This window comes from Triticum dicoccoides, chromosome 2B, assembly GCF_002162155.2.
Source record: "Triticum dicoccoides isolate Atlit2015 ecotype Zavitan chromosome 2B, WEW_v2.0, whole genome shotgun sequence".
Classification (NCBI taxonomy): Eukaryota; Viridiplantae; Streptophyta; class Magnoliopsida; order Poales; family Poaceae; genus Triticum; species Triticum dicoccoides.
The window spans coordinates 40,939,483-40,950,765 of record NC_041383.1 but is presented as its reverse complement, the minus strand read 5'-3'; the positions used below and the strand labels follow the sequence as shown (position 1 = coordinate 40,950,765).

Genomic DNA, 11,283 nt, shown 5'->3' with positions numbered 1-11,283 from the left:
AGAATCTGTGGGGCCAGTGGTTCCGTCATGGTGGTTTGTCAGCCTGGACGGCACGAGCGGGCTTTGCGGCCCGCTCGTGGCCCGTTTAGGACCGGCCCGTACGGTCCAGGCCCGATAGGAAAATAAGCCGGTCCGAGCCCAGCAAAAGAGACCGAAAAAAATTTGGTCCGGTCCGGTCTTTAACCGGGCCGACCGAGCGGACCGATGGCCCAAAGCCCATCAATTGTGTAACACATCGAGGCCCCAAGCCCCCGAGCCGAGCAACCCCCCTCCCCTCGTTCCATTCCCATCCTTGCTCGATTCGGCAGCGCCTCCTCCTCTGTTCTGAATCCTCTGTTCGATCCCTAACCCTAACCCTAAGGCGACGGCGCCGTTGCCCGCAGCCTCTCCCTTCACCGACGGCGCCGTTGCCCGCGGCCTCTCCCTTCACCGACGGCGCCATCTCGTCCGAGTCCGAGCTGGAGGAGCACGTGTACATCGGGGAGGAAGCAGGGCCAGCACGCCGTGGGGAGGCAGCAAGGCCAGCACGCCGTGGGGAGGCAGCAAGGCCAGCACGCCGTCGGTCCGTCCTTCCCTGGTTCCTCACCGAGCGCCACGAAGAGGAAGAGGTAATCTTTCTGTAACTTGTACCATGGGATGTGGGCTTACGATTGAGGGAGGCTGCTGCGGATGGTACATGCCTGTGAATTGTGCATGAGAGGATTGAGCTGTAGCATATAGGCACCAGGTGTTGCTTGACCTGATAGTAATACGGGGGGCACTGCAAAGTTGGGATCTCTCTTTTTCTGAATCCAAATATCAGATGTCTGATGTCTCTACCTGTAAAGGACACCCAAAATATTAAATCAAGTAGGCCATGTGTGAAATTTTGTGAGTGAACTCTCTAAATACAAGTAGAATTATGTACCCATATAAAATTCAGACTAAATGTGAACTCCCTAAATACAAGTAGAATTATGTACTCTAGGAGTATGTAACAAGCAGAAAATAATTATGTACTCCCGGAGTATCTAACAAGCTGAAAATAATTTTAATCAATATAAATTTCAGACTCCACGTCCATGATTTGTACCTGTTTGATGTGCTGTTTTTTTGTAGATAATGGTCAAGAGATAATTATGTTTATTTGAACTAGCACTAGATGATTTTCTATGCTACAAAAAGAAGAAGATGAATTATTTGCGCTTGATTAATGTACTGACTGCAGATATTATGTGCTGTTTTTTGTGCACACATCCGTTGTTGTGCACACATCCTCAACTTGGTCGTGCAAGATGGGACAGCGATCTTAGATAATTTGATAAACAACTTGAAAGAGACGGTGAAGTACTTCAAGAGGTCACCTTCTCGTCTCCATGCTTTTGTTGCCACTTGCAAAAGCTTGGGTGTCAAAGTTGGTAATCATTTACACTTGGATTGTAAAACAAGGTGGAGTTCAACCTTTAAGATGATTAGCACTGCCCGTGGATATAAGGAAGCCTTGACCTCTCATGCTGGTTCGAATGCCAACTATGCTTGGGCGCCGACAAACGCAGAGTGGGACATGTATGACCTTATCTCTCCATTACTTGAGAGTTTGGCTGAGGTGACAAAAGCATTTTCAGGAAGCTTATATCCCACTTCGAACATCTTCTACCCATACATTGTTGGTGTCAAGCTTGCAATCAAACATGCAATGGCTAGTGACAGTGACCACTACAAGGAAATGGGTGAAGCAATGTTGGAGAAGTTTGACAAATATTGGGAAGAAAAGAATAATGCCATGGTGATCGCAACCATCTTTGATCCTAGGTACACATGCTTGCTGTTTTTATTCCCGTGGTTGCTGTTTTTTTTTACTCATATGCTTTCTAATTCACTCCAATGCTATCATCTTTGATCCTAGGTACAAGATGGGTTACATAGAGTGGGACTTTGGAGAACTATATGGAGAAGGAAGTACGAGGTTTAGGATTGAGATCAAAACTGTGGAGAAAGAGTTGGCAGCCTTGTATGACAAATGTGTTGCTCAAAATAAGCGAGCTGGAAATGGAGAAAGCTCATCTTCCTCTACAAACATTCCTAGTATCCCGGTTCAAGCTGGGTACGAGTCCTTCTTATCGTCCCGTTTAACAAGAATATCAAAGAGTGAGTTCAGGAACTACTTAGAGGATGAGGTTGCCCCTCGCAACAAGGCTCTTGATCTTCTTGGTTGGTGGAAAGAGAATGCTCCAAGGTACCCAATGTTGGCCAAGATAGCCAAGAGGTTCATTACTATCCCGGCTACCTCCATGTCTTCGGAATCTACCTTCAGCACGACCGGAAGGATTTTAGGTATGTCAACTCATACTATTGAACTTTGGATATAAACTTGTCAACTTCTCATCGTCAAACTAGTTTGTCAACTTGTGTCGTATTAGATGACTATAGGAGTTCGTTAAAACCGGTTATGGTGGAGGCATTAGTTTGTGGTGCAAGTTATATCAAGGGTGCTCATGTTGACTTGAATCTGGTGGTATGTTTGCCATCTTTTCCTTACCTTTGCTTTATTTCTTTTTTGGTCTTGTTGTATGTGATGTGAGCATTTGTCTAAATTCCAAACTTGTAGCCGAGGGATGAGAATGAAGAGGATGATGTTGATAACATCAAGTTACCCACTGTGGTGGAGGAGATCAACGATTGGTAACTATTCTTCCTACATGTTTCACTTGTCATACGATACCAAATATTATTTATGTGAATGTTGCTTATCTTACTTGTAGACATTCATCATGTGGATGTTGATCTTGCTATTTTGGAGATGAATGTCAAAGTGATCTTTCTCATGTGAAGGCTACTTTTGCATTTCTGTTATGTTTGTCATGAACTATGAATTGTCACTGCTAGCTTGGAGATGAACCTCTCATTTGAGTTATGTTCAACTTGTCAATTGCCATGGACTTGGAATTGTTATTGCAAGTTTGTAATCGTGTCGTTCAATGATGATAAGACCTTATGTTTGTGGATGTGATATTTGTGCTTAACCTGATTTGTGCCATCTTTCGTGTCAAAATCAGTTTGTGGATGTCCAAAAAACAAAGGAAATGCTGTCCAAATTTAGTTATTGTTGCTGTCCAAATTTAGTCCAGTGCTTGCTGTTCAAATTAGTTGTTTCTGGCTGTCATATTCATGTTGTTTTGGTCCAAAATTTGTGGCTGTGATCAATGTTTGTGGCTGTGGTCAATGTTTGTGCATGTGATTTTTGTGATATTGTTCCTCTCAAAATCAATTGTTTTGATGTCCAAAATACAAATAAAATGTTGTCCAAATTTAGTTATGTCATACTAGTCATTATACAGAAACAGAGCACTCACTAAATTTGGACAGGTCACTGCTAAATAATGGCCAAAACGCTTAATAGAGCACTCCCATGACTAAACAGTGGCCAACAAAGCACTTTCTGGCTGGAAAACAGCCTAAACAGAGTCCCAGCCATCGGTCCCTTTCGGTCCATTCGGGCTGACCGAGCTTTGCTCCTTTCGGTCCGGTCTTGAAAATTAGGCTCGCTGGCCACCTCGGTCCGGTCCAGACCGGACCGGCCGCGGCCAGTCCAAAGGCTGGCTCGGTCAAAGCCCGAACCGGACCGGACCGCGTCCACCCTGAGTGGTTTGGAGGGAGAGGGAGGAGGTCATCGACGAGAGAAGAAGTCCGGCCCTGCTTCATCATGGAGGACGCTGTCCAGCGGCACGGCTACTCGTCCTCCTCCGCCTCTTGTTCCCTAGACCATGGATTTGTGGCGTGTTGTGTTGTTTCACTTTGTCACTAGACAATGGCTCCTGCTCCATCCAATTTTGTCCTCTTTTATGCCTGCCCTACTCTAGCAACGAGCTGCATACGAGGAGGCATAGAGGGAGATGTGGGAGGGAGGCATGCTCGGGGATGCAGCGATTCTCTAAGGTGATAGTCGTTTACTAGATCGGTACCGCGCCTTGGCGCGAGGATGCCGGTCCCAAGTTAGTAGGAATCCAGATTTAGCATATGCATTTATACAGGACAACTACCGAGTGGTCCATTAAATAGGGATTTCATAATCTGGAACATTAGTTACTGCGTCAATCAGTGCATACCAGGAAAAAACATAAGAACAAGACACTTCCTACCAAAATATACGTGTCCTCTAAAACCAGAATCGACAGGAACAAACAAAAGAATTGTTGACGAACAACACTTGGACGAAGCAAATCATTCTAAGCCTACAATTGATAAGATGGGTGGGAACACATATGCACGGGCCAGCCACTGAGTGATGCATTTAAATAGGGATCTCGCAATCTGCACCGATAGTTGATGCATCAATATATAATAGGAAAGATTTCATAAAGAAGAGCAAGGGTATTACTAATGGCAGGGGCAAGCATTATTGGCATCTTGGCAGTCGCTTAATATGTCAATCTTTTGATCGTCATCTTCAACTTCCTTACATTCTGGACATTTTCTCTTTTAAATCACTTGAATGGTCTTCAAATAGCATTGCCCACGAGGATATGCCTCACTACGGCAAGCCACGCCAACACATACACCACAAGAAGGAGGAGCATCACATCCTCGTCTGTTCTGCGGTGTGGTGGCGGATGTGCCTATCCTGCGGAGTGCCGAGGAGTGACAGCAACCTAGGTTATGATCAGCAGCAGCATGAGCACAACGACGGTAAGAGAAATAGGGAAGGATAAAGTGCACGGAAGAGGCGGGTCGAAGCAGCGAGGACCTTGAGGACGGCGCTGCCCGAGTCGTCCTCCTTGATGAGGAAGCACCAAGGGAAACTTGATGCTTGCCGCTGGCCTCCCTGATGAATTGGAGCTGAGCACTACGGGGTCAGAGGTGCAGCGCCTCATGCTTCTCCCGCTGACCACCGAGGAAAGCGAGGCCAGCTTGGGAGCAAAAGAGCCAGAAGCTGAATATATATAAGCAATCAACCAAGAAATGAGATGCTATATGTGAATAATATACAAATAAGAGATGCTATATAAATGACCTGCAGCGCGCCTTGGCGCGCGGTGCCGGGGCCGATTGTTGTGCCTAAGCGTGTGTGCCAGCCAGGCAAGCTTAGCATGTTTACTGGCCTATGATAAAGCAGAAGCATTTATCCTGATTAATAGCAATAGGAGTTGAGCACAAAGCAGAAGCATTTAGCTTGATTAAGAGCAGTATGGCATAAAAATTAGTGCTATATAGTAGCAGAAGCAAACAAAGCGGTAATGAGATCGATATTGAGCAAGCAAACCACATATAGGAGAGAATGCCATTTTTTCATACAAAGCAAGATTTTGATCTAACATAACAGAGAAACGGGCCTAACAGAGAAACATTTTGATCTAACAGAGAATGTCATAAAGATTAGTGCTATAGAATGACATTTGGATCTAACATATAGGGCTAACAGTGAAAGCCTTTTCTTGGTGAAGTTCTTGTTGCCCAGAGTTTCGTGGTAGAATACGCCTCCTCTTGCGCCGCAAGGTATTGTTTGACACACAATAGAAGGGAACCAGAAATATTATGCCAGCCTTGCTTGTTTTTTGTAAGGCATGGAACAAAGAAATAGGCCTTTTACTGTGTCTATATGGGCCTACCTGATCGCCTCGAGTTGAAAACAAGAGAATCACGCTCCACGCCTTCATACCAATAGAGAAGCTGAGCCTAGGTGTATCAATTACGAACATGTGTTCTGCTACATCTAAAATAGAAGGATCAGTATGGTCATTACATGGTATTCTGAAGACAAATTAAACAAGTATCTGCTGCTGATAAAAAAAGTATAACAGGATTTGGTGAAATGTCAGTAGATTCTTAGGATCAGGGCAGCAGTCTTCGCCATCTAAAATTCTCTAGTTTGTAATTACACAAAAAATGGAGTTTCATTTGTTTGTATTTACACAAAAATAGAGTTTCCTTTGTTTTTCTACATACAAAAAAATGGAGTTTGCTAATGCAATCACATGTAGCAGAGTTGTTCAATCAATTGACAGGAGGGAATGATACATACACTAAGCACCACAAAGTCATGTAACAAAAAATAGAGGAAAACTGAAGGAAGAGACAAAGATGGCATTACCTTCACAGGAGAGGTAGACCTGACTTTGCTGGGAGAGGAGAAGGGTAGCGGTCATCGCCATCGTCGACGGGAGGTGTCTCCAGTGAGAAAAGACATGGAAGCAAGTTGGAGATTCGCAACCCAACTACAATGAACTCCACTAAAATCCTTTGAAGCATTCAATTGCTGCAACATACCTAGAGGAAAGTAGCCCAATTAGCTCACCCGCTCACCAAAAAAAGAAATGGAGGGAAAGAAATCCAAGAACACAAGCTTGCACTACAATGGGTGAGTGGATAAGAAACAGAAACATGTAGCAATACAATAAGCCTTTGAAGCACTTAGCCTTAGTTGAAACTTGGAGCTGATAGGATAACCAAATTAATTTAGCACCCAAGAACAACATTTCAGTCGACAGGACTGCAACCACAATAAGCACATACCCGAGAGGCAGCACATGAAATCTAAGTTACATATCTGAATAGTAGCTACCAGCTGAAGTTTGACACAATCAAACATGGAACAGAGAAGAAGGGAGGAGGAGCGAGCTGTAGTGAGCAGCTGTACCTGCTTGAGTTGTCCCCTTCTCTTGGAGAGGACGAGACGACGATCTGGTCGTTGAGCATCTTCCAGGCGCCGTCCTTGAAGCGAATCTCGACGATGTCGACGACGGACTTCCTGCTGCTAGCCACTTCACCGGCCAGGTGGCACTACTTCACCACATTCAGGAGCGACCCGGTCGCCGCATCGAGTCTGCTACACTCTTGCATCACCACCAATCATTAGGTATTTTTAAACAGCCGGTGCACACATCTGTAATCCAAAAGCAGAAAACAAATTGAGAAAATGTGCAGAGTCCCACCCTTGACCAAATACCCTTGCAAATGCAACCTGACCAATCGGAATGCATATGATGAGCTGATAGCACACATAAACTAAAAAAAAAGGGCAACCTGGTGCATGTAGCTCCCGCTTGCGCAGGGTCCAGGGAAGGGTCCGACCACTTTGGGTCTATAGTACGCAGCCTTTCCCTACATTTCTGTAAGAGGCTATTTCCAGGACTTGAACCCATGACCTCATGGTCACAAGGCAGCAGCTTTACCACTGCGCCAAGGCTCCCCTTCGATAGCACACATAAACTGCAGTAGGATTAAGTCTTGGGGTTTTTTAAGCTACACACAGAAAGAGCTTAACCCAGACAAAATGAAACTAATTCATGGAATGGAAGGATATGTACAAACCTTTAGTTAACTATTTAACTTTAAGAAAGGCTATCGTATGCAAGGGACATAAAGATGGTTAATTTAGATGTTCACACTGCGCAATGATTAGACAACATGGGTTTACGTGGGATGGTAAACAACCCAGTTACAATGCCAGAAAGAACATGAAATTAACTCTGCTACTATGCTTCAGAGACATTAACTCTTCAATCTACTGTAGCTATCACGGAGTTTACATGAGCAACTATCACACAGGTACATGGAATCTTACCTTAAATGTTTTCCACAATGACATCCAGCTATCAAGGCTAATCTCAATATATCTTAGAACACCAATGTTATTTCCCTTAGTTCACCCGTTCCTGCAACATCCATGAAAAGAACACGAATTTGCCCTTAGTTCATATAGCATGCAACTTTCTCTCGCACTGAAACCAGAATAAGATTTTGTCAGCAAATATTATGAAGTAACAAAAGAAAACACAAAATCCGATCATGTTAATAGAGCACCAACAGAATCTCTACTATCATTTGGACACTACAAGGAATAAGAATAAATGACATATGAAATCAGTGTTTTAACTTTACATGTTTGATAAAGAAAATGCTACAGTGGGCCATGAGAAGCAGAGTTCACCTGACTTGTTCATGAAGAGTACAAAGGTCACGCAAATCTTCTGTTGAAAGAGAATTTCCGTGTAAAAGTGAAAACGGAGCCACGAGAAATCAATGTACTTGGTTGTTTGAAGGATAAAAAAACAAAAGATCACTATATGTACTTGATCCTGCATTTTGTCGTTCACTTGTTCGCGATGAATAACTGTCCTGAGGCATTCTTTTGCCATTTGACACTGATATACCTATAGATGAATGTGGCATGTCATACTGTCAGTAGAAGAAAGTAACCAGCAACTCGCTAGATAATATAAAAAGTGAAAAGACATGAAAAATACAAGATCCGCCTGACCGCCACAAGCCATGTGGACGCAAACACCACAAGACAAGAGCAACAACACGTCCTACTATTTGGGCATTATGCATTCTAGGCACAAATCTGGCAATCAAATAGACATATAACTCCATACAAAACAACTGCATTCTGCAATGTTGAACCATGCACAAATAGATGCTCCAGGGCTAAATTTCCAGGTAAAACATATATGGTAGCAGTTGCCAAAAGAGACATATACTATGCTCAATACCACATAGAAACGTTTCAATGAAAATAAAAGGCTGCTACATGCATCAAAATATCATGACATTAGCATTTCACAAGACTTGCCATCTCAGTTTTCAGTCCACTTCTAATCTGCAAAATAAGAGAAAATCCAGATTGAGACAGATATGGACCTGTAGGTCATCGACAGTCACTTCGATGAATTATTTCATGAAATCCATCGTCACATTCCCGAGAAAGCTAAAGTTCTGGTGTGATATCGGAACCTACAGATATAGAAGATCGACTGTCACACATGATGTTACTGAATTAAATTCAGAAAATACATAAAGTATGACTTCGAGTTTAAGGTTCAATCCTTCCAGTCAATATCATCTGGACCAATCCCATGTATCAAATAATTTAAACTTCCGGAGAGCCATTATCACTTATCGTATCACCACCCTTACAAAACAGAGGTATGAAGCAAACAATGATGGTAAACAAAAAAGAAACATTGTGGCACAATAGACTTACAGTGATGGATAAGTCTGTGTACTAGGGTCCTTGTGGGGCTGCAGCACATGGTCCTTGTGGCAGTTAGGAGGATAAAGTCCTGGACCATCAAGGACTGGCTGTTAGGATAGAGTTCTGTTCTTGACCATCAAGGACTGTCAGTTAGCATCTTAGACTAGCATCTTAGACTAGCATATTAGACTGGCATCTTGGCAGCATCTTAGCATATGCCTTGGCTGGCTAGCAGCCTATAAATATGTATCCCCAACCCCTCGGGTTGGCATGGCATTGTGTGAGAAATAAACCAACGAAAATTGTCCCAACTCTCTAGTGTCATCCACAACTATCAATGCTCAGGCTGAAAGGTCTAACAAGTGGTATCAGAGCCTCGTTAACCTGCACCCTGAGCATTTCCTATGAGCAGCCCAAGTCGGTAGCAGCAGATGCTCCGTCTGCCTCTGGTTACCTTCCTCCCTCCGGACTGTCGAGCAGCAGCTCGTCTTCATCAGCCTCCTCTTCACGCAACAGCCCCCCTGCAGCGAGCCATGTCTGCAGGTCGCTCTCAGCACACGGCTACCTCGAGCATGCGGCGCCGGCAAGAGGCCGAGCGCGCCGTGGCAGAGGAGCGTGAGCGAGCGGCTGTAGCAGCGGCCGCTGCGGCGGCAAGAGTGTCGAGGCTGGCTGCAGCGGAGCTGGCAGCAGCCAGAGCGGAGGTAGAAGCAGCCAGGGCGGAGGTAGAAGCAGCAGCAGCAGCAGAAGCAGCCTGTGAGGCTACGGCGGATGCCAAGGCACTCCGCGGCAGCCCCGACAGCTCCAGCAGCTCCGCGCCTGCGGACGACGGCGCCGACGCAGATCGCGCCAAAGTGGCGCAGGAGCGGACGGCGCAGTGGGCAGCCGAGCACGCCCGCGCTCCAGGTGGAGGCGCGCACCGCGACGGCGGCTGCAACGACCAGGACCGCGGCCTCTACGAGGTCCGGACTGTGGTCAGGGATGTTGGTTCCAGTGTTGGGTGGCCTACCCTCACTAAAACCAACTACGTCGAGTGGGTCGGGATCATGAAGGTCAGGCTCCAGGTGCGGCGCATGTGGGAGGCAGTCCAGGACAGCAACGTCGACCACCTAGAGGATCGACGGGCGCTGGACGCCCTCATCGCCGCAGTCCCGCCCGAGATGCAGTTCTCGCTTTCCAACAAGCGGACTACCAAGGAGGCTTGGGACGCCATCGCCGCAGCACGCATCGGCAGCGACCGTGCTCGCAAGTCCACCCTGCAGGCACTTCGTAAGGAGTGGGAGAACCTGGGCTTCAAGCTAGGTGAGGACGTTGATGACTTTGCTCTCCGTCTCAACACTCTGCTGCAGAAGATGGTGAAGTTTGGCGATGCCACCTACACCGAGGAGAGAGCTGTCGAGAAGCTTTTTCGGTGCATTCCCGAGAAGTACAAGCAGATGGCTCGCTCGATCGAGTCGTTGCTGGACCTCTCCACGATGATGATCGAGGAGGCGATAGGTCGACTCAAGGTCGTCGACACCGACGAGCCACAGCCCCCCTCGGGGCCCGTCACCACCGGCGGGAAGCTGCTCCTAACTCGGGAGCACTGGGATCCCAGCCTTGGTGACAAGAAGAAGGGGGAGCCTTCCTCCTCGACGGGCGGCCGCAAGCGTGGCAAGCAGCGCGAAGAGGCCCCCCGGGCAGGGCACAAGGACGTGCCGAAGGTGACGCCCGCGGAGGCGCCAAGGACGGCGCCGCTGGCAAGCCCAGGCCGGCACAAGACAACAGTTGCCACAACTGTGGCCGGTTTGGCCATTGGGCCAATGAGTGTCGGCAACCACGACAAGGCCAGGCTCACGTCGCACAGACGAAGGAGGAGGAGACGGCTCTGTTCATGGCGCATGCAAGCATTGAGCTACCCTCGGCGACTCCAGTCGCAAAGGCTTTCATCCACCTCGATGAGCCAAAAGCACATGCTCTTCTCGGCGATGGCTCCGGTAAGGACAAGGCTACGGGGTGGTGCCTCGACACCGGCGCCACCCACCACATGACCGGTCGAAGGGAATTCTTCGCCGAGCTCGACTCCGATGCGCGAGGCTCCGTCAAGTTCGGGGATGCCTCCGCTGTGGAGATAAAGGGCGTCGGCTCCGTCATCTTCACCACCAAGATGGGAGAGCACCGGCTGCTCACCGGTGTCTACTACATCCCCGCGCTAAGGAATTCCATCATCAGCTTGGGACAGCTGGATGAGAACGGCTCACGCGTGCTGATTGAGCATGGGGTCCTACGCATCTGGGATCGCCGGCGTCGCTTCTCGCCAAGGTGCCCAGAGGTGAAAATCGACTCTACGTCCT

General features: G+C 47.0%; 2 protein-coding genes across 2 annotated transcripts; one reads left to right on the top strand and one right to left on the bottom strand.

Moving 5' to 3' along the window:
* The first annotated feature begins 270 nt into the window (after positions 1–270).
* On the top strand, positions 271–3,043 carry LOC119362007 (zinc finger BED domain-containing protein RICESLEEPER 1-like). Its single transcript, XM_037627181.1, has 6 exons — positions 271–608; positions 1,208–1,791; positions 1,886–2,313; positions 2,400–2,494; positions 2,588–2,661; positions 2,742–3,043. Coding segments are annotated over exons 2-6 (942 nt in total). The 5' UTR covers positions 271–608; positions 1,208–1,447; the 3' UTR covers positions 2,743–3,043.
* Positions 3,044–4,013: 970 nt separating this feature from the next.
* Positions 4,014–7,650, bottom strand: LOC119362006. The gene is made up of 7 exons (XM_037627180.1): positions 7,541–7,650; positions 6,614–6,859; positions 6,068–6,144; positions 5,586–5,689; positions 4,991–5,078; positions 4,724–4,909; positions 4,014–4,628 (listed from the first exon to the last, which is right to left on the bottom strand). Exons 2-7 carry the CDS (start codon positions 6,670–6,672, stop codon positions 4,459–4,461), a joined length of 684 nt encoding a protein of 227 aa, XP_037483077.1. The 5' UTR covers positions 6,673–6,859; positions 7,541–7,650; the 3' UTR covers positions 4,014–4,458.
* Positions 7,651–11,283: the final 3,633 nt, after the last annotated feature.

Coding starts and splice junctions, on each gene's coding strand:
- LOC119362007 (XM_037627181.1), top strand. CDS start 1,448: ATGATTAGCACTGCCCGTGGATATAAGGAAGCCTTGACCTCTCATGCT. Junction 1,792..1,885: donor GCAACCATCTTTGATCCTAG/GTACACATGCTT, acceptor CTTTGATCCTAG/GTACAAGATGGGTTACATAG. Junction 2,495..2,587: donor ATGTTGACTTGAATCTGGTG/GTATGTTTGCCA, acceptor CCAAACTTGTAG/CCGAGGGATGAGAATGAAGA.
- LOC119362006 (XM_037627180.1), bottom strand. CDS start 6,672: ATGCTCAACGACCAGATCGTCGTCTCGTCCTCTCCAAGAGAAGGGGAC. Junction 6,145..6,613: donor GAAGGGGACAACTCAAGCAG/GTACAGCTGCTC, acceptor TTCTCACTGGAG/ACACCTCCCGTCGACGATGG. Junction 5,079..5,585: donor TTTCAACTCGAGGCGATCAG/GTAGGCCCATAT, acceptor GCTTTATCATAG/GCCAGTAAACATGCTAAGCT.